The 23,957-nt window shown below is 40.7% G+C and overlaps 1 protein-coding gene across 1 annotated transcript in view; it reads right to left on the bottom strand.

Moving 5' to 3' along the window:
- SLC9A6 (solute carrier family 9 member A6) overlaps positions 1-23,957 on the bottom strand; it is a gene marked incomplete at its 5' end in the record, with an annotated part of 52,371 nt that overhangs the window by 5,618 nt on the left and 22,796 nt on the right. Inside the window, 6 exons of the mRNA XM_082680814.1 lie at positions 713-818; positions 6,450-6,529; positions 8,804-8,834; positions 14,744-14,897; positions 15,832-15,943; positions 21,770-21,883. Coding sequence (XP_082536940.1) covers positions 713-818; positions 6,450-6,529; positions 8,804-8,834; positions 14,744-14,897; positions 15,832-15,943; positions 21,770-21,883 — 597 coding nt within the window. The remainder of the gene's footprint in view (positions 1-712; positions 819-6,449; positions 6,530-8,803; positions 8,835-14,743; positions 14,898-15,831; positions 15,944-21,769; positions 21,884-23,957) is intronic.

The raw sequence follows: 23,957 nt of genomic DNA, 5'->3' as shown, positions 1-23,957 counted from the left end.
TTGGTGGGTTTTGTTAACATGGGTACTTTATTTGATGCACCAGATTATTTTTGAAGGGTTGGGTTAGAAGTAAAGGTTTTTAAAAAAGAACTTGAAAAATTAAATGTTCATATTTTAAAATAAAAACTGGTTAGCATCTGTCATTTCTTTCTTTGTGGCAATACCTGCTGAATCACTACTCTTATGTCGGCAGCTAAGGAAAAAATATGGAATCTAGATTATATCTAGATATATCCATGCCTCCCAGCAATACGGTACACAGGTAGATAAACTTTCCCTAATACCCGAAATAAAAGAGCATCTGTTGCACTTTAGGGGCATCAAAAAATGTTTTAGTAATCCTCTCCACATGACTGTGACGACCCTGATTTATAGATTACAATATACGCAGTTAGTACTAAGCTCAGGCCACATGCTGCAAATAAATGAAAACCAGCATGGAAATAGAATTATTTACTAAAATCACTGACAGTAAGATGAGATGCTATTCTGTATCTTTTTTCAAATGACGGCTCAAAGGCGGTGAATTATATTTATAGATTTCAGTGCATTTTCTGGCTGAGCAAAATATGTTTATATTCCTGCTTGTGGATTTTATACCTTAAACGCAAGCAAAGCAAAACAAAACAAAAAACCAGTAACCCATCCACAGAACAGATAGTTTTAAATTTAACTTAATGAAGAACTTAGGTTCTGGATAAAACCAACTTACCTCATAAGCCTGGGGGCTGGTTAGGCATCTCGCAACGGGTCCACAGCAGGCAGGGAGGGTTGTCGTGAGAGGAGGCCCACTGTGCGTCAGCAGAGGCTTCAGATAGCTGTGCCAGTTAAGGAAGAGCTGCGTTCCTTTCTTTACCAATTTAAAAGAACAATCTGTTTGATAACAATCACTGTCACAGTGTACCTACCAATTCAGATAGCAAATGTCCCATTTCATGACCCTATTATGCAATGGGAGGGAGATTTTATTATTATCTCTGTTTTACAAATATGGAAACTCAGGCTCATAGAAGTCAATGATCTGCCTAAAGTCACACAATTAAGTAAACGGAGGACCAATACTCGAACCCAGATTGGCTTGATTCCAAATCCTATGCCCTTTCCACTACATCATATTGCCTTTCTGATTTTACTAAAGCCAAAAGGAAGACAAAATCACTCTCAATTTAGCGCTGAAGGAGACACGGAAGAAACTAAAGAATGGTAAGAGCCTAAAAAGAGATTAAATATTCCAGTAGTAGAATATAGCAATAAAAATGGTTTTAATTATTTATAGTAGACTCAGCTGGCCTCTTCAATGAGTTGAAACTTTAGTATCAAAGGAAACTCAATTCTAAAAACATTAAAAAAATTATGCATCATGAGGTCCTCTGTCATAGACTCTTATTTCAGTATTCATCTATTCTCCAAAAATAAAAATAAAAACAGATGCAACAATATATTTGATACTCAGAAGAAAAAAAGAGGGAATCATGAGAAAAAGCAGAAAAAGGGAGAAAGACACATACATATTCGCTACTTTCTAAAATTACAACTTAAGGTTGTTCTCAATTAAAAATGAGGAGGCCAAAGAAATTTACATAAATTCACATATTTATAAACTCTAAGATTAAAGTACTTCATATAAACACACTTACATAGCTCATAAAACATCTTGCCACACAAAACCACTGAAAATCTGGAATGATGAATTCTACTAGTGCATTAAGTACAGAAAGTACCAGATCGTAGTTTAGTGGTACTTAACACGCTAGTACAGAGGCTAATAAGTCTTGGTATTTAACTCTATAAGAACAAATTCCCTAAAAACTAAAACTTACCAAGTATTGACAAAAGGAAATCTGAATAGTCCTGTATTTATTAAAGAAACTAAAAACCTCTTCATACAAAAAGTTCCAGGCCCAGAAGGCTTCACTGGTTAAAATCTTCCCAGACTTAAGAAATACACAAACTCCTCCAGAAAAATAGAAAAATTCTTCCCTACCTGTTTTATAAAACTAGCACAATCTTCCTATAGAAACTTGACAAGGACATTACAAGAAAAAAAAATCACGAGCCAATACCTCTCATGAAAAGACACAAAAATCAGACACAAAATACTAGCAAATTAAATCTAGTGACATACACAGTGAATAATATCATAATCAAGTGGGATTTGTTCCAGTAATGTAAAATTGGCTTAACATTCAAACAATTGATGAAAATCAGCAAGATAACACACTAAAGGAGAAAAAATAAATACACGATCGTCTCAGTTGATGTAGAAAAAGCGTCTAATAATATTCAATACCTATTTATGGTAAGAACTCTTAGCAGACTAGAAATAGAAAGGAATTTTCTTACATTGATCAAGGATATCTCAAAAACTGACAGCTAACATCATACTCAATGGTGAAATATTGAAAAATTTCCCCCTTAGGTCAGGAATAAGACAAGAATGCCCGCTATCATCACTTACATTTAACATTGTACTGGGAATGTCCAGCCAATATAATAAGACATAAAAATAAAACATTATTATTCACTTGGTTATGTGCATAGAAAACAGAATCTAAAAACTATTAGAAATGTAAGTAAACTTAACAAGATTGCTGGATACAAGGCCAATATATAAAAATCCAATTATATACCTATATATTAAGGGCAAAAATGTAGAAAATAAAATAAAATGAAATACATACCATTTACAATAGCACCCAAAATACCAAATATATAGAGATAAATATAATGAAAGATGTGCAAGACCTGTCACTAAAAACTATAAAACATTAATGAGAGAAGTTAAAGAAGATCTAAATGAATGGAGGATATACAGTGTTCATGGATTGGAAGACTCAATATTGTTAAAATGTCAGTTCTCTCCAAATTCATCCACAGATTTAATACAAATTCAATAATTTGCCAGCAGCTTTTTTTCTGTGTGTGTGTGAGCATGAGTGTGCATGTATGTATGGAAAATGACAAGTTGTTTCTAAAATTTAGATGAAAATGCCATGGACCTAAAATAGCTAAGGCAATACTAAAGAATGACAAACCTGTAGAATTTCTCCTATTGGATAGCAAGACTTATTAAAAAGTACAATAATTAAGAGAGTGTGGTATTGATGTAAAAATAGACAAAGAGAAAAGACGGTCCGGAAACAAGAGCCCCCCGACTTATATGGCCAAGTGATTTACAACAAAATTTCCACTGCAATACAGTGGGTTAAGGATGGCATTTCCAATAAACGGTGCTGGGTCAACTGAATACTCGTATGGGAAAAAATAGGTCTTGACCCACACCTCACACTATACACAAAAATCAATTTGTAATGGATCGAAGACTTAAATGTGATAGTTAAGACAATCATATGTTTAGAAGAAAACATAGGAAAATATCTTCATGACCTTGGGATATAAAAGATCTCTTAAGACACAAAAAGCACTAACCATAAAAGAAAAGATTAATGAAATAAACTTCATTAAAATGAAGAATTTCTGTTCCTCAAAAGACAGGATTACAAAAATGAAAAGGTGAGCTATAGATTGGGAGAAGATAGTCACAATACATATAACTAACAAAGAACTCAATTCAGGAATGTAGAAAGAATTACAAGTAAATAAAAAAAAGATAAGACAGTTCAATTAAATAGTGAGCAAAAGAACCGAACAGACACACTTCATAAAAGAGGATATCCAAATGGCCAATAAACATATGAAAGGAAACCTCATCAGAGGAATGCAAATTAAACCACATGAGATATCACCACGCACCCACTGAAATGGCTAAAATTTCAAATGCTGGCCAATGCCAAGTTTTGGAGAAGATGTGGAACAACTTAACTTGCTGATGGGAGTGTAAATTGGTTACAACCACTCTGGAAAACAGGTTGGCAATATCTATTAAAGCTAAACATACACTTGCTCCAAATTCCATTCCTAGGTATATACCCAAGAGAAATGAGTGCCTATGTTCATCAAAAGATGTACAAACAGGGAATTCCCTGGTGGCGCAGTGGTTAAGAATCCACCTGCCAGTGCAGGGGACACGGGTTCAAGCCCTGGTCGGGGAAGATCCCACACGCTGCGGAGCAACTAAGCCTATGCGCCACAACTACTGAGCCTATGCTCTAGAGCCCGCAAGCCACAACTATTGAGCCCACGTGCTGCAACTACTGAGCCCGTGTGCCTAGAGCCCATGTTCCGCAACAAGAGAAGCCACCGCAGTGAGAAGTCCGCGCACCACAATGAAGAGCAGCCTCCGCTCAGCGCAACTAGAGAAAGCCCTCCCGCAGCAACGAAGACCCAACGCAGCCATAAATAAATAAATTAATTAAAAGATTATTTTTTTAAAAAAAGATGTACAAATGTTTAGCTTTATTTATAATCGTCAAAAGCAGGAAACAACCTAAACGTTTATCAACAATAGTTTCTGAGATATCCTTAACCAAAAAAAAAAAAAAAAAGAAAACCCCCAAAAACCAAAACCCCGTAGTATATTCATACTATTTATGGAACACTACACAGCAATGATAAAGAATGAATTACTGGTACAGGCAACAATATAGATAAGTTACACAATGTTGACTGAAAGAAGCAAAACATAAAGTAATACATAGTATATAATTCCATTTATATGAAGATCAAAAATAGGTAAAACTAATCCATGTTGCAAGGAATCAGAACAGTGGCCGCCCTTTTGGCTGTAAGGCCTTCAGGGAAGTCATTACTGACTGCAGGGAAAACAGGGAGCCTTCTGGGGTGCTTGAAATGTTCTTCGTATCTTTATATGGGTGGCAGGCACACAGGTGTATACATAAGTCAAAATTCATTAAGCCGTACCCTTAAGATTTGTATACATTACTGTATTTAAGTTATATCTCAATTATAACAAATGAACAAACGGACTGCACAAAGGAACTGAAATCTAGAATGATGAATGATTAATTATACTAGGGCACTAGGTATTAAAATTACCAAGTCTTAGTCTAGTAGTACTGAGTCAAACAATTCTTGGTGGTCACTTCTATAAGAATATAAAAAAATATTATTCTACTCTTTCTCTACATTAGGATCATTTAATTATTTTGTATATTATGCAGAAAATATACAAAACATTTATGAAGGAAAAACTAAACAATTTTTGTTAAATCAGAAGGATGAAAAAAATCCCAAGAGATATGGGAGTGGCTTATACCCAAAATGCTGATAATGGAGCCAAAAGTAATGACATAATCATTAAACAATTTTTTTTTTTTTTTTTTTGCGGTACGCAGGCCTCTCACTGTTGTGGCCTCTCCCATTGCGGAGCACAGGCTCTGGACGCGCAGGCTCAGTGGCCATGGCTCACAGGCCCAGCTGCTCCGCGGCATGTGGGATCTTCCCGGACCAGGGCATGAACCCGTGTCCCCCGCATCGGCAGGTGGACTCTCAACCACTGTGCCACCAGGGAAGCCCTCATTAAACAATTTTAAGGAGCCAGGATCTCTCTCCCTCTAATAGGAGTCTTAATACCATAGATAAGCGAGTATTCATGTTCCCGTATATTAATTTTGAGTCCTCGTAAAAAGTGAATGTAAAAATCTAGCAAACAGAATATAGTAAATAGTAGCTTCTAATGATAATTGTCAAGCGCATTTTTTGTAAACATAGAAGGTTTTGATCAGAAAGTCAAAAGCAAGGGAAAAACATTTTACATGGTTGTCCCAAATTTGCTTCAATGGAACATAAACCAGGTTTTGATTCCCTTACTGATAAGTCTCAGCCAGAAAGAACTCCATGGTCCCTTTTTCTAGTTCAACTTTCAAATAAGAAATTAATTTTAATAAATAGTGAGTGATAAAATGTTTTTTAAAAGGCATGATTTAAACAGGTTATTATATATAGCCCGACCCAAAGTATAGCTATGAAGAAGACTGTTACGATAGGACAAGAAGGAAATTGGTAAACAATGAAGCACTGGCATTCTGAATGGAGAGGAGAATCTCCCAGTCTGTGGAAAGGTCAGAGAAAAAACGACATCGCTGACTACTGCGGTACCTAGCATCACTGAATTTCTCATTCTCATGTTTTTTCCTAAGGCAGTCTTTCCTCTTTTACTCTAACAAGCACACGGACAAACACCAACAAATCCCTTTTGCGGCATTCACTCGATTAGCTAAAGGACAATAAATATTAAAGTTTGCTCAATAAATAAACCTATATATCAAAACAAGTCTATCATAAGGGCTCCTGAGTCCCTGCATACAGCAAGCTTCTGCAATAACCAGTCCTTACTGGTTCCATGGGTTTTCAGAGGATTCATCTGTGTGGGTTTCCTCTGGTAACCTTCTCTACTACACTGAAGGGGAAAGGGAAGACCAAAGGCAGGTTTTATATTCCAGTTCAGGAAGAGAGTGGTCAAAACCGTTGTTCCATTAAACTCTAGCGTCCACGTCCACACTGCCATTTTTTTTCTCAGTTAAGGATACTTATGATCAAAGTTATACCATATCCGGAAAAGCCAGGCACTCTCTGCTTTGGTAGTTCTTCTTTCACTTTCAGGAATACCCTGCAAATAGATTATAAATCAATACATACACAAAGATAAAAACACATTTAGTTAAGAGTCATTTCTTTGTAGAATCAGGAACATAGCCTACCGCATACGAGATACTCTCCAACATGGGTAACATGAGACATTTAATAGCTTGTACACTGCAGCTTGGGAATAAAAAATTGAAGTGTTTTTCTGAACACTTCTATTACTCAGGCTGCTTACTGATTTATGAGTCTACTGGCATTTAAAAAAATCAGTGTGGGATAATCCATCCCCTAAATCTGAAAGGCTTACACCCATGTGAACTGCACCTTAAGTAGAAAACATCCCATCAACATCCCGATCTCTGGGAGTTGTCATGGGTCCCAAAGTTAACTGGCATTTTCAAAGTTGCTACTATGTTCTTAGAACACTAGCAAAATGTAAGTAAGTAGGGAAATTCCATGTTAAGCCTGACTGGGTAGGAGGGAAAAGTAACAGCAAGCAGCTTCAAAAACAGCTCCCCCAAAACATCAACTGGGTCCTTATGTGTAATATGATGCGGTCGGCCAGCAGTGGCGCTGTTAGGCCACCTGGTTCCTCTCGGCTCTGACACGAACTAGTTGGGCAACTCCCTTTCCCTCTCTCCAGCGGAGTTTTTTCATGTATACAATGTTACTCGAAGGCTCTATCCATCATGAATGTTCTATGTTTCCGGGACTATCGAAGAGTACGGAGTTTAGATTCTGGCTTTTGGTTCCTGTTCTTCCTGGTCTTCGAAATAAATGAATCTTCCTCTCAACATGTATCAAAACATAGACAATATAAAAATGTTTGAGAACACTGTATGGGCTTACAAGAGTGGAGAATCACCCATATTTCCTTTCACATCAGGAGGCATTGGTTTGTATGTCTCCGCTTTTTGAAGAGCGACGAATCTGTAAATCTCACATGATCCTCTCACCACATGAGCACCTGTACACCCAACTCCCACACGCTCCGTAGTTACTAAAATCTTCCTCTGGGCTTCCCAGTGGACACTCGAAATACTGAGTAAACAATATACTGAGCCAAGGCATCCATACGGTTTTGAGGGCAAGGTAAAAATGAGATTTTTTTTCCTGGATGTCACAGCTGCTACTCACCTACCTGGCTCTCTCCCTGTCACTCCATTTCCATTTGTCCTCTGTGGCGACAGAGGGGACATAGCAAGTGGAGACTTTCGCAGATGGTGATCAAGCACTTGTCCGAGGGCCTGTTTGGTAACTCTTCTTGTTTGGCCGTGGGGGTGGAGGCACTGAGGAGCTATTGCCCCTTGGAAAGCACCCCAGCAGCTCACCGTCATGGGAATTTATCCAGCCTTGTTGTACAAATAGTGCAAGCCCATGAAATTATACTTTAGGGTTCTGACCACAAAAGGGGCAAGTACTTACTATGTCACGTACACACTCAGCACTCAATAGCTAGCAAAATTAGCATTCAGGAAATGAATCTGATAAAAAACATTTTTAAACTACACTCTGAAAACAAATAAACCAGGGCTTGTTTCAGACAAGAAAAAGAACTGTGTTTTTAAAGAGATGCTTTCCATCTTCAAAAACCTCATTTCTGTGATTCCCCATCTCATGTCTAGGGCAGAGGCATATAGTCAGTGGTGCTCAGAAAGCATTAACAAGTGGCGGGAAAATACCAGAAAAGGGTGGTCAGTCTAGGGAAGGCACTGAGTCATACTGCATTCAGTCTACCAGGTTCAGGTTCAGAGGAACAACTGAGAAAGTGACACATGGAAGTAAGCAAGGAAACATGGGCAAGGCTGAGGCACGGGGTAAGAAAGCACATTCTCCTGAACAGGCAGGAAAGACTGGCTGAAGAGTCCAACGCTTCTGGGCAGTTCTCAAGGGCAGCTGCTGGTCATCCAATTTGAAAGTTACACAGGAAGAGCAGCTGGAGTGGGGCTTACATCAGAGACAAGCCTTCATGCGCAAACCAAAGTGGAAAAAGGCTCCCCGTGCCAGAGCAGTCACTTGAAAACCCAGGAGCACTTAAGGGACTGCTCTCGTCTGTGGCCAAAGCCCAGGTTGGCCCAAAGATAGGAGAGCTGTCACCCTTGATAACCACACGCTGCCTAAAATTCAGTTTTGTCTCTAGCGAGCAGTGAGAAAAGCCAGGAATGATGTCAGTTAAAAGCTGATGCAAATAGGACAGGATCTAAATAATAGTGACATGAAGTCTACAGTAGATTTGTTTTCTTTCCAAGCGGCTACACATTTGACAGAAATGCCAGAGACAACACAAATGCATATTTACCAAATGTTCTTGGTCTGAATCAACACCAACCCTAAAGGAGAAACACAAAAGGAAAATGAGATCTTGCAGTCAAAAGAAAAATTGTCTATTCACATATGGGCACTGTCAGGCAACTACTTTTCTCAACGCAGAAGCTATGGAATCCTTAATATTTTCGTGCTTCTCGATGGCTGGTGACGTAGACTTTTGGCTCCCACCACTCTCCTTAGCACGGCTTGGACCCTAAGGCAAGCAGGGTCTACTAATATTCTCTTCCTGCAATCCAATCCCACTTACCAGTTTCAGAAAAAGAACTTTTTCTTCTGTAAGTCCACTACAAGCAGGAGTCAGGGAAAGCAGCATTGCCCCAGTGGTTGAATAAGAACTACAACGTAGTTCCAAAAACAAGGCTGGCCCAATGCAGTTCCAGGAGGGAGCTGCATGTTTTCGGACCTCTTGGCTCTCACGGCAACATCCTCTTATGACTGCAGAGAGGGTCCAATTACAGGGGTTTTCCCATAGGCTAATGGACAGACATTAGCCTTGGTTCTTCAGAATTCTTTCTTATCTGCTTTCCGTATCCCAGGGAACAGCTTCATTATGAAGAAGCTCTCTTTGACTCCTCTACCCCCTCAGCACGAGCACTCACCAACCCCGCTCATTCTTCCCCTAAACTGTTTCTCAGGTCTTCTCTCCTTTCCAACTGCTCAAGCTCGGGCCTCATTCTGACTCGTGGGGTCTGGAGCAACTGGCTGTAAGGTTGCCCAGCTGCCAGGCTCTCCTCTAGAGTTAGCCATCTAAAGCAGAGAACTAACTCACTGGCTTGTTCCCTGGACAAAAGACTCTGAGAGCAGCTTGCAACCCAGAGGGTCAAGTCTAAAGTCCTTTGTGTGGCATGCAAGACTCTACAAGCTAGCCTCCCCCGCTGCTCCAACCTAGCTTTCCCCTCATCCTCGCCCACATACCCGCTGTTAGCCAGACCGACTGCTCCTCTCCCCAAATCCTGTCCTCCCCTGAGCTTCCACGCCTCCGCTCATGGTGTTCCCTCTATCGGAAATGTACTGTCCCTTATTTATTTTTTTGTCCTCCTTTTTCAAGTTCCAAAGGAACCATTCTATGGCCCCTTCAGGCGGGACTTTTCCTTTGTGCTTTTACAGCACTTTCTAGATTCCTTTATTATAATACTTAGCACAGTATAGTTATTTACCGGTCAGTCTCCCCCAAAAGACTGTGAGCTCCTTGAGGATAAAGGCCATGTCCCAATTCATCTCCGTATCCCCAGAGTCTAGCACAGTACCTGACACACAATAGGTGCTCAAATGTTTATCGATTAAGGTCACTACTACAGACAACACAGTAAAAATAGCAGTGTGAGAAGCTGTAGCAGGAGCAGCCCAGTAACACCGAAGGGAGGAAAATGATGCACGACCTTATCTGGAAGGCAAGTGAATCAGGGCCAAAGACTTGAAAACAGATGGCCACGACCAGCTTCAGAATTGAAAGAAACGCTCATTTCTTCCTTGTTAAGATGGCCAGAAGCTGTTTAATATCTTCTTAGCCAGATTAAACTCTAATCACATTTGTGTATCTCAAGTGACATCTAGTGGTCTTGAAGACAGCACATTTGGGTTTTTTTGTTTTTCTGGTTTTTTAAATAAATTTTATTTATTTATTTATTTATTGGCTGCATTGGGTCTTCGTTGCTGTGTGCAGGCTTTCTCTAGCTGGGGTGAGCGGGGGCTACTCTGTTGCGGTGCGTGGGCTTCTCATTGTCGTGGCTTCTCTTGCTGTGGAGCACGGGCTCTAGGCGTGTAGGCTTCAGTAGTTGTGGCACGTGGGCTCAGTAGTTGTGGCTTGCGGGCTCTAGAGCTCAGGCTCAGTAGTTGTGGCGCACAGGCTTAGTTGCTCCACGGCATGTGGGATCTTCCCGGGCCAGGGCTTGAACCTGTGTCCCTTGCATTGGCAGGCAGATTCTTTTTTTTTTTTTTTTTTTGCAGTATGCGGGCCTCTCACTGCTGTGGCCTCTCCCATTGCGGAGCACAGGCTCCAGACGCCATGGCTCATGGGCCTAGCTGCTCCGCGGCATGTGGGATCTTCCCAGACCGGGGCACGAACCCGTGTCCCCTGCATCGGCAGGCGGACTCTCAACCACTGCGCCACCAGGGAAGCTCGGCAGGCAGATTCTTAATCACTGCACCACCAGGAAAGCCCCCTGAAGACAGCACATTTGTAATTCTCAGATGGAACAGTACTGGAGGCCAATTCAAGGTAATAAAATTTCTCAGAGCAGTTATTATCTGCCAGGCACTGTGCTAAGCACAGGGCATAGACATGAATTAGACACGGCTCTGCCCTCAAGGAGCTCACAGACTAGTGGGGGAGACAGATACAACTAGAGCATAATCCCTAAGGGCTTTGCAATCCAGGAGGGCTGGGTTCTAATCTGACCTCATCTCCTTTCTAGCTGTTTGAATTCAGTCAAGTTATGCAGCCCTATGAACCGCAGTTCGATCACCTGGAAAATGGGGATGACAGACCCCACACAGAGTCGCTGCAAGGATCAAACAAGAAAATGTGTCTAAAGATTTTAAAACAGTGTCCCATACATCACTAACATTCTCTAAATGGCAGCTCTTATAACAATATCATTATTACAAGGCTGACCAAAACACGTACTGTAACAGAGGTACTCCATGCAGACGGAAGAGTGGTGCTGAGAGAAAAGAAGAGGGCAAAAGGAGGAGGCGTTTGAGCTGTGCCATCTCCTGGGAGTGAAAGAGAATTTCAGGCAGAGGCAACAGTGTGAGCAAAGGTTTGGAGATGGAGAAATGCAAAGTATGTGTGGTAAATGACAAGGAGCCAAAGGTGACTGTCACAGACTATGCGAAAGGACCTACGAAGAGCTGGCTGGCTCTCACTCACTGAGGAGCCGTTGTCCACGCAACAGGACAGATCATGTCACTTTCTTGCTTTCAAATCCTACAAGATTGCCAATTTCGATTTTAAAATCCAAACTCCTTACCGTGTCCTACAGGACCCGATAGCAGGGGTCCACAAACTACAGCCCACAGGCCAATTCGGTGCACCTCCCGCTTTTGTGAATAAAGTCTTGTGGGAACACAGCCACGGCAACTGATTCACATATTGTCTATGGGACTTTCACGCTGGAGTTGAGTAGCTGAGACAGAGGCCATACAGCCTTCAAAGCCTAAAATATTACTCTCTGGCCCTTTACAGGACACGTTTGCCAACCCCTGCCCCTAAAGGATCTTGCCCACCTCGTTTCCTACCTACCCTTCAGTCACTGTAGTCCAGCTAGGTGGGCTTTGTTCCTTTCCATTCAATAGGCTACATTTGTGCCTACCTCAGGGCCTTTGCACATGCTCTCCCCTCTGCCTGGACTGCTCTTCCTCCTGCTCACCATTTAACTGGCATCATCTTGTCATTCAGGTAGACTGAGCTCAAATCTAACCTCAGAGAGACCTTTCTTGATCTCCACCTATAAAATACATCTATCCCCAGCTACTATCATAGTACCTTGTTTGCCATCATAGCATTTAACATCATCTAAAATTGTCATCTTCATTTATTTACTTGCCAGCTTACTATCTGTCTTCTTCCACCACAGTATAGACATTATGAGACCAGGGACCTCTTCTCTCTTATTACTACCACTGCACCTCTCCACACCAGGGTCTCTTAACCTTCGCATTACCAACATCTTGGTCCAGATCATTCTTTGTTGTGAGGGCTGCTCTGGGCACTGGAGGACGTTCAGCAGCATCCTTGGCCTCCCCTCTTAGATTGTGACAATCAAAAATGTCTCCAGGCACTGCCAAATGTCCCTGGCGGGGGGGATCACCCCCAGTTGAGAACCACTAAGTTAGAGAACCATGGCACATAGTTGGTTCTCAATCAGTATTTATCGAATGAATGAATAAAAGGCTTTACAGACATTAATTAGCTCACTGAATCCTTACAACAACCCTGGGAGGGAGGTACTGTTACACACGTCACAAACAGGGAACCTGAGGCTGAGAAATGTTAAAGAACTTGCTCAGGATCACAGAATTACTAAACGAAGGGGCAAGAACTCAAAGTCAGGTCTGATCCTGCATGAATTTTAAACCTGGAGGACTTTTTAGTATCCTCACAGTTGTACTAGACAAATTTGGGGGGAGGTAAGAAAAACTTAAATTCCAGTCTCTGTTTGAAAAGAGGCCAAAAAACCCCCCCCAAACAGCAACAACAGTAACAAGAGTTAACCTAAGACTGTAAAGTAATGGATACAACTGAATGCCAAACTATGCTACAGGACAGGCAAGATGGAGCCAAAAAGCTTGCAAAGCTGGTGAGGTAGATTCGACTTTATGTGAATAGGTAGGTTTTTGTGGGGGTTTTTTTGGCGGGGGGTAAGTGTGGGTATTTGGTTTGGTTTACGTGGAAGGCAGTTAGGGAAGAGAACTGATTCTACTTAAACACTGAGACTCCACTTAAGACTGTTATTTTTCCTAAATTATCTCACATTTAATTTTGTTGTTCTTAGTAGAATAAGGAAGAGCCTTCATTTACAAGCTCTTGAGGAAAAAAAGGAGTTTAATCCTTCAAAAATGGACCACCCTCATTTCTTGATGCAGCATTCTAGGAGAAATTAAGTGAGACTGGAGGCTCCTCTGTCCACCACTTAATGATATGTATGACCTTGAATAACTTAGAAACTTTCTAAGCCTCTATTTCCTCACTTGTAAATGGAGCGATTGTCATTAGACAAATACGTAAAATGTACCTAGCACAATGCCTAGCACATAGTAGATGCTCAACAAATGCCAGGTCCTCCCTGAAGTAATAATCAGGGTTACAAGAACATTATTTTGGTGTATTTTCAATTATCTACAATAACAGCACAGGAATTGTAAGAAAGGGATTTGAACAGTAAAGGGAGAGAAAGGCAGTAACAACGTTCAAAGCCTGAGCGCCGGCTGCAATTTAGAGTGTTAAGAGAAAGGCATAATAGAATGAAAAAAAATGGAGAACAGATTCTATAAGATGTGAAATACTGTTTTTTCTAATGAACCTTACACATGCTGGAAGCTCAGTAGCTCTTAAGGTCTATGAAGTTACAGCCAAACACAGAAGTAAAATCTACGAAGGCTTTAGCAACATACACTGCTATACCCATGGAAACAAAGGCAGAACTCTTGAGATACAAGGGAGCTTTCCAATTGAATACATTAACTAGTGTACATTCAAGACTAAGACGTCACAACCTTGGCCTTGGATTGTCAGGTCAGGAACCATGCTGATCATGAAGATGAGAAAGAATGACAATATCCAGTTGTGATTGGGGTTGGGATAAACCGGACTGCCTCATATACTGCAAATATAAGAAGATTTTTGATCCGGTCTGGTAATACGGATCATAAACCTTAAATAGAGGCATATCCCTTGACCAAGCAATTCCACTTTTTAGGAATGCATCCTAAGGAAATTGATAAGTGCACAATGGTGTATGCATTTACAAACGTTCACACTCAGTAAGAGCAAAATCCTCAATTGTTAGCCATAACAGCAAAATCCTAGAAACAATACAAAAGTCCAATGGTAGGGATTTGGTTAATAAATTATAATATATGCAGCCACTAAAATAATGATATTTACTAACATAAATGTCTATGCTATATTACATTTAAAAATCAGTTTACAAGAGTACCTGAAGTGTTGCCCCTTTTTGTTAAAAAAATATGTAAAGCACAGCAAGAGGTCTAGCAAGACATCCCTCAAAAGTGTTAACAACAGTTTTTATTCTTCTTTTGCATGTTTTCTATTTTTTTCTGTACTACATGTTATATACTTTTTAAAAGAAACGAAATATTAGAGACCTGTCAAAGCTCAAAATTGTCTCATGATTAAAACAACCCATATTATATTTTAATATTAAAATGAGGGCCCCTCACTACTTACCTTATATGCAAGCATGACAGCATGGCGGTGGTACCACCACCAAACACCCACACAGTAAAAAACACAATCAGAAGTGTGGTGCTGAACATCATTTGGCGGGCGTAAGTGGCAGTATCTCGAATGGCCAAGGCAAATGCCATTGCACCACGAAGGCCTACAAGGGAATGGAAGGACAATGCGAGCTTCATAAATTCAGAGAAATAGGGCACATTCTGAGACCTTAGAAGAGCATGAACAAATACGTAATATATTTTAACATACAAAAGTATGTTATTTTGTATTTGTACAAACAAATACAAAAAGAATTAGCAGATGATACAGGCATTGATCGTTTAACAATTTTTTGAAATCTGTTTTAAAATTTACTTACACTAAAGTTCACTCTTTTGGGTGTACAGTTCCATAAATTTTGACAAATGTATAGAGGTGTGTGACCACTACTACAAGTGAGACACAGAGTGGTTTCATTGCCCCTCTCCCAAATTCATTTGTGCTACCCTCATTTTAGTCTAACCTCTCGTCACCCTATCAAACCCTAGCAACCACTGATCTGCTCTGCATCGCTGGGCTTTTGTCTTTTTGAGAATGTTGCGTAAATGGAACATATGGTATGTAACTATTTGAGCCTGGCTTCTTTCACTCAGCATAATGCCTCTGACGTCCATGCATGTTGTTGTGTGTATCACTAGTTTGTTCTTTTTAGTGCTGAGGAGCATTCCATGGCATGGATGTACCAGTTTGCTTATTCCCTCACTCACTGGAAGACAGACAGTTGGGCTGTTTCCAGGTTTTGGCGATTACAAATTGCCGTAAACATTCACATACAGGTTTTTGTGTGAAAATGCATCATCTTTACCTCCTCCACTACACGTGACATAGTTCCGAACTGGGAATTTGGAACCAGAACATGAAAAAATCCCCATAGAAGGGAATGGCACACTTTTAAAAAGAATTTTCTACTGGAGGTTGCAACTTTAATATTTAAGGGAGTCTCACATTATCAGCATATCATTTCCGTCCGAAATCAAGTTGGTGTATGCACTGTGAGTTGTTTCTTGGAGTAAGCAAGAGAGGGAATTATAACTTACCAGCAAACATCATCATGTGTTGAAAATTTGATCCAATCTTACTTCTTCTACCCAAATTAAGTAGGAGGGACAAGGGATAAATATTGGCAGCTCTTCCCAAGAAAATAGCAATCTAAAATTATTAATAGGTTAAGGATAATTCTTTTCATTATTAACATTCTTTACACTATACCTTCAAGATGGTGAAACACTATCTTAGGGAGCTCAGTTTCTAACACACAGTCTTTACTTATTTTTTTAATTTAAAAAATTTTTTAACATCTTTACAAGAGTATAATTGCTTTACAATGGTATGTTAGTTTCTGCTGTATAACAAAGTGAATCAGTTATATGTATACATATATCCCCACATCCCCTCCCTCTTGTACCTCCCTCCCACCCTCCCTATCTCACCTCTCTAGGTGGTCACAAAGCACCGAGCTTTTATCCCCCTGTGCTATGCAGCTGCTTCCCACTAGCTATGTATTTGACATTAGGTAGTGTATATATGTCAATGCCACTCTCTCACTTCATCTCAGCTTACCCTTCCCCCTCCCTGTAACAGTCTTTAGATTCCACTGTCTGACTCAGCACCGTCCAATGGAACTTTCTGCCACGATAGTACTATAGCTGCACTGTCCAACATGATGAGTGCCTGAAGTGTGGCTAGTGTGACTGAAATTTTCATTTAATTTCATTAACTTAAATTTAAATAATTACATGTGGTTAGTTGCTACCAAAATTGGACAGTGCAGGTCTAAGATATAGGATATTCATTAGATGAATAGGAACATGTTTAAAAACAGAGCTTCTTTGGCATAACCTTAAGATTACTAATATAACAGTCTAGTTCATCTTAACTGACAGTGTTGGTAGGGGGAAGAGTAATACTGGCTAAACTTGCCCTTGCTTCCTCAGAACAAAGGGCAGCTCAAACACCTCATACCACTGAAATTCCTGCTAACCTTGATGTACTTCTCTGAGTTTACACTTTCACCCTGCTTCAAAGGGAAGGCTTAATTGGAATTAAGAATGGTTTTAACTAGAAACCAATTTTAGTGTCTTTTTCTCCAGTTTGCTCTCTATAGAGACTCTTGCTTTAAAATACAATTTTGGTTTCAGGGGTTACAATACAGTCTCCACCTCATTTTCTGAAAGGAATATAAAGGAAAATCTAAGATTAAAAACAAAAGAAGCTGGGGGAAAAAAAAGAAGGTGGGGGAAAACAGTGCTGACCTAAGTAACTTTGGAAATGCGTGGAGTTTGTAGGACTAAAGGCAAAAGGAACTGCAGATAAGCATTACATGCTCATTGATAAAGTTGCTTCCCATGGGAGCACTGGGTAACAATCCTGATATTACTATGCATGCTGGAATGGAACAGTTAAGTAATGGATGGTAGAAGGTGGGAGCCAGGTTTCCCACTATTGGAATGGGGATTCACAGATCAGCAGGGGAGGAGGCTAGAATGACCCATATGGTAACGGATTAGAGTTGGAGACATTGGTATCTGGCTTAATAGAAATACAGATGGCTACCTATGTAAATATTTATAGATACACATATATTCAGGAGCTAATATATACATATATATTCCTCCTCTGTCAGCTGGAAGGGCTTAGAAACCAGGACACCCAGTAGCACTGAGCATACCTAGAGCCCAGATCTTGGTTTCTAACACCATTCCCCAATAAAAGGAACCAGGGCTCCTTGGAGAAATGGCTGATTCTAGGGCTGGGGCAGAAAATATATAAGATGAGCCTGAAGCACCTTATAGTTCCAGAAAGTGAGGAAGCACTCACAGAAATTTAAACAAAAACAAAACAAAACAAAACAAACACAAGGGACACCGGAGCCCACTGAAAGAGCTTCTAGTGGCCAAAGCTGGAACAGGTCAAGCAACACAATTTTAAAAGAAGTACTGTATTATAACCTGAAGTATAAAATAAATATCAATGAGTTCGTACTGATATAAATAAGTGATAGCTTCAAACAATAAATGGGGGAGAATAGAAAAATCTCCCGTGGAAAGAATTTCAAATAATTTTCTAGATACTCTGTCTTCGAGGCGGTGGAACTGAACTCCCCAGTCCCTAAGTGTGGCTCCCTGTAGTGACTCCCTTCTAAGCAGTACAACATAGAAAGGGGGGAAATTGAGGAACTTTACAATGGAGCAACCTGACAAACACTATCTAGGCTAAGTGATTAAGACCCAACACAGCCAAAAATAAATAAATTAATTAATTAATTTAAAAAAAAACGAACAAGAAGTAGTGAGGCATAAACTTAGGGGGAGTTTTCCTGGCACATTCCAGGCTAACTTACAACCTAGGAACACGACTTCCGGGAAGGTTCTGCTGCCCTAGTAACCAGACTTGGGAATGGAGAAACGCTGCAGCCTTTTGGCCGTTTCCTGCAACAGCAGATTTAAACACAGTGCTAATGGTCACTTAATAGTCACAATAATTGCAGACCCATGAATGACACCTCCCCTCAAAAAAATTGGGGGGTCAAAAATCGACCAAAAATTTCCAAAGAAGGCAACCTTTCAAGAAGACAATTTCAAGAGGCATATTTTACTCACATGTTTTCTTTTCCTTTTTTTTTTTTTAACAATAAAGGGCATGGAAAATGCTCAATATCATGAATTAAGAAAGACAGGCAAATCCCACATTATTAACATGCTGATAAGTATGTGCCCTTACCATGATGTGATGAGAATGGTACATTACTTCTGTGGTCTTCCTCCCAAAGAACACACAAGCCTGGTCTAAACACGGGAAAAACATCAGGCAAATTCCAGTTGTGGGACACCCTGAAAAATACCTGACCAGTACCCCATCAAAATTGTCAAAGGTCATCAAAAACAAGGAATGTCTGAGAAACTGTCACAGTCAACTGGAACCTCCAGAGGCATGATGACTTGACAAAATGTGGCAGCCTGGATGGGACTTTGGATGAGAACAAGGACATTAGGGAAAAACTCTGGGGATCTGAATAAAGTATGAACTTCAGTTAATAATAATGTCTCAAGGGCTTCCCTGGTGGCGCAGTGGTTGAGAGTCCGCCTGCCGATGCAGGGGATACTGGTTCGTGCCCCGGTCCGGGAAGATCCCACATGCCGTGGAGTGGCTGGGCCCGTGAGCCATGGCCGCTGAGCCTGCACGTCCGGAGCCTGTGCTCCACAACGGGAGAGTCCACAACAGTGAGAGGCCCGCGTACCGCAAAAATAAATAAATAAAAAATAATAATAATAATGTATCAATATTGGTTTATTAATTGTGACAAGCATGCCATGCTAATGTAAGATGTTAACAATAGGGGAAACTGGGTGTGGGGTATATGAGAACTTTCTGTATTCACAATTTTTCTGTAAATCTAAAACTAGTTTAGAATCCAAAGGTTATTAGAAGTAGTGATTCTCTGAAAAAAAAACAATAAACAAGAAAATAAAACAGTAACAACAAAACATGTGGGTCAATGTGGCAGTGACCGCTAGTTATATCCCCAATATCTATTTTTTCTTCCCTCAATAGTAGTAGATACTCCTCCCCATCACCTCCAATTTTCATCTGAGTATATAGACACCCAGCCTCCTCTGCTGGGAGGTGTAGCCCATGGGTGTTAGGTGGAAGTGATGTGTGCATGTTCTGGTGGGGGTGAGCCACCTGGGACCCTAAGAACAAGGGCAACTCCCTAAGGATGCTCGTAAGGCTGCTTGGGTCCCTACTGACTTTGTGGAGCAGAGCTTGCCACATCACTCCAGACTTTCCCATGAGAAAGAAACACATTTCTATCCTCTTTAAACCTTGGTTAACTTGGGTCATTGCCACATGAAACCAAACCTATATCCTAACAGACATAGCCAGCAAGAGAGCAACTCTCTCCTGGTAAGAGTCAATTTCCATGGTAGGATTCTGTATTGAGGAACTTCAATTCCTAACAGACTCAGAAACCTATAGAGAATATTTAGCCTTGTTTCTGGATAAGTATAGTGGATCAAAACACTTGACTGCTCAAAAAATTTCTCATAGACTAGCAGGATATGAAGTTACTGATCTCATGGGAGTCTTCCAGCTAAGGTTCTTCTCTTATGAATAAGGCTTTATCATTTTTTGCCTGAAGTTAATTCTCAGAAGACTAAGACTGCAGAATGGCATTTCAGTAATACTTCACTTTCTAACACAGATCCTACTTAGAGCTTTAATTAAAGAAATATTTCTGCCAATCTCTTTTGGCAGAATCTTCATTCTGAGGTGTTTTTTTAAAAACAGTACTTCTTTTGAAAATCACTAATTCGAACATCTCTCTCTCTGACCACAATGTTTCATGTTCACCTATCCCGGATAATTCTTCCACCTCACTGGGACCTCCAGTCCAAAGATCTTGCTACTTTTCCATCAGTCAGTCCGCTCCCTTCTTCATTTCCTTTTTTAGCCACATCTTAATAAAACTCATTCCAATACCTTGCATTCACTTACCCCTCTGTTTTCATTGCACCGACCTGACAAAACACCAAACTCAGAAGGACTCAGCTATCTATTTTCTCCACGCTTACAGCTAAATTCTCCTGGACAAAGTCATACAACGGGGCAGATTGATTCTACTGTTAATACTTATTCCTCAAACTCAAATGGGTCCCTAACATTGCTCAGCGATTCTACTGCATTCCTTTGGTCAACTCACTTTCCCACTCTTGCAACCACTATTTCCAAACCTTCTTCTCAAAACTCCTATCACCTATGGGAGCCAGCCTCCTAGAGGGTTCCCTAGTATTCACACCCTTGTATAGCCTCTGCTAACACTGTACCAGGTTTTGTCTGTGTGACCAATAGAAAATGGCAGAAGGGGTGATGGTACATCACCTCCAAGATTAGGTCATAAAAGGCACTTTGGCCTCCATCTTGGTGCTCTCTCAGCTCACCCACTCTGGGGAAAGCTATGTTGTGCGCTGCCCCATGGAGAGGTCCACGCGGAGAAGAACTGAAGCCTCCAGCTAACAGCCATGTCAGTGAGGTTGGGGTGGCTCCTCCATCCCCAGTCAAGTCTCGAGAGAGTGAAGCCCCAGCCCAGAGCATGACTACAACCTCAGGAGGGATCCTGGAGCCAGAACCAGCCAGTGAAGCTGCTCCTAGATTTCTGACTCTCAGAAACCATGTGAAATAAGGCATGTTTGTTGTTTTAAGCTGCTAAGTTTTAGGGTAATTTGTTATATAATAGATAACTGATAGGCCACCTGCTCCTATCTCACTTTCAGCAGATGATCTCACCTCCTACTTTACAGATAAAAATAGAAGTAATCAGACAGGAACGCCATCTTGCAAATGTACCCTCATCTCTACATACCCTACCCTTTCCTGGAACAATGGCAGAGCTGTGCTCCCTCCCACTGAAGGCCCGTCCCTCCCCACATGCTTTGGGTTCCATCTCCTCCTGCCTTCTCATGAGGCTGGCACTATTGATTGCTGTCTTTCATGTAATCAGCTTCTCCTTTTCAGCTGGGTTTTAAAAACTCAACGAGAGAGAGAGAGAGAGAGAGAGAGAGAGAGAGAGAGATGGGGGGAGGGAGGGAGGGAAGGAAGGAGGGAGGGGTGGGTGATCCTCCTTCCATCTTTCATCATCTTTCAACTACTGCCCTGTGGCAGACTGCAAACTTCTCCCCACCATCCAATCTCTCTTTCTTCCCTTCAGTAATCAAGGACAAACAGTTTTATCTTTTGGGGTTGGCAGAATGGCAGGAGACTTTTTTTCTGTCATTTCAATCTGTTAGTATTATTTGTGTGACAAACAAAAAATGGAAATAGAATAGAATAGATAAAAAAGTTGAAATCCTGATTTGCTTTACTCAGAGGAAAATTTTATATATTTAACTGTATTCTTATCAATCACCCCTCCAGAAAACCCATGCAAATCTCAATTTAAAAAGAAGTTTCCAAAATGGAACACATAATAAAGGATACAAATGCTCCTACCACAAATGTTGGGTTAAAGACATGATTCTGGAATGTGAACAGTGTCAGTCCCATGTAGGAGAAGATGAAATTCTCTGCCAAGAAATTGAGAAGCTCAAACAACTGAAACGAAATTTTAAAAGGTTAGTCCAGTAAATAAAGTTACATAATTTGAAAACATGAGTATTACTAAGATATTGAAACAGATACTTCAAATATGTAACGTTCATGTATATCCCCCCAAACTCATGATTCAGAGGGGAGCAAATGTAGAGATGACATTTTTCTGGGCCCACAGAAAAAGCCAGAAATGTTACCCCTTCACTTCCCCAGTCAGCTTCCCTTCTTCAATCCCCATATTCAGTCATTCTTGTCCTGATCCTGCAAACCCTGCCAATTTTTCTTTTGCAATGTTCTTTGCTGTCCCTGCCATTGCCTTAGTCTAACTTTCATCAGTTCCCACCCATAATGCTGTGAAAGAGCCCTAACTGGTAACCCTGCAATCCCTAAAAATATGGCAGTTCCAAGACACGTCCCTCTTTACGGGCTGTAAGATCCAGTTCAAATCCTTTTATCCTGGCACAGAATGCTTCATGACGACTCTCACAACAGCACCTTGCCATGTGATTTCACTTTTTACATGGGTCTCAGCCCTCACTGAGGGAGTAGGGCTTACACATTATAGCCTGGTGCTCTGTACCCTCCCCTGCTGCCTGCCCACCTCCACCTGTTCACATCACTGTGATGAAAAGGCCACAACTAGAAGCATGAAAATTACAAAAGAAGAAATCTCATTGGTAAAGGCAAATATACAATAAAGGTAATAAATCAACCATATATAAAGCTAGTAGGGGGCTTCCCTGGTGGCGCAGTGGTTGAGAGTCCGCCTGCCGACGCATGGGACGCGGGTTCGTGCCCCGGTCTGGGAAGATCCCACATGCCGCGGAGCACCTGGGCCCGTGAGCCATGGCTGCTGAGCCTGCGCGCCCGGAGCCTGTGCTCCGCAACGGGAGAGGCCACAACAGTGAGAGGCCCGCATACCGCAAAAATAAAATAAAATAAAATAAACATGGTGGGGGTAAAATGCATTTGAACTTAAGAGCTCAGCAAATATATGCACCCCACTGTTCACTGCAGCATTATTTACGATAGCCAAGATACAGAAGCAACCTAACTGCCTATCAATAGATGAATGAATAAAGATGTGTGTGTGTGTGTGTGTGTGTGTGTGTGTGTGTGTGTACCCAATGGAATATCACTCAACCATGAAAAGGAATGAATTCTTCCCATTTGCAACGACATGGATGGACCTAGAGGGTATTATGCTAAGTATAATAAGTCAGAGAAAGACAAATACTATATGATTTCACTTATATGTGGAATCTAAAAACCAAAAAAAAGAAGAAATATAACAAAACAGAAAAAGAGTTACAGATACAGAGAACAAACAGGTGGTGGCCAGAGGAGTTGGGGGTGGGGGAAGGAAAGAAATAGGTGATGGAGACTAAGAGGTACAAATTTCAAATTGCAAAATAAATGAGTCATGGGGATGAAATGTACAGTGTGAGGAATACAGTCAATAACTATGTAATATCTTTGTACAGTAACAGATGGTAATTAGACTTATGGTCATCATTTTGAAATGTATAGGAAAACCAAACTGCTATGTTGTATAACAGGAACTAACATAGTGTTGTAGGTCAATTATACTTCAAAACAAACAAAAAAACTCATAGAAAAGAGATCAGATTTGTGGTTACCAAAGGCAAGTTGTGGGGAGAGGGGGAATTGGATGAAGGTGGTCAAAAGGTACAAGCTTGCAGTTATAAGATAAATAAGTACTAGGGATGTAATGTACAACACGATAAATAGAATCAACACTGCTGTATGTTACATATGAAAATAGTTAGGATAGTAAATCCTAAGAGTTCTCATCACAAGAAAAAATTTTTTTCTATTTCTTTAATTTTGTATCTATATGAGATGATGTGGTCGTCATTTCATGACGTATGTAAGTCAAATCCTTATGCTGTACACCTTAAACTTAGACAGTGCTGTATGCCAATTATATCTCAATAAAACTGGAAGGATAAAAAGCCGTAAGACAAGGGAAACAAGGAAAGGAAGCTAACTGACTGACCACTGGAGCCACAATAATAACAGCCCCTGGCTATTCTGCTGACCTATCTATACCCTA

This window comes from Grampus griseus (genome assembly GCF_964374135.1).
Source record: "Grampus griseus genome assembly, chromosome: X".
NCBI classification, from domain to species: domain Eukaryota; kingdom Metazoa; phylum Chordata; class Mammalia; order Artiodactyla; family Delphinidae; genus Grampus; species Grampus griseus.
The sequence above is the reverse complement of the archived record's forward strand: the minus strand, read 5'-3'. Positions and strand labels throughout refer to the sequence as shown.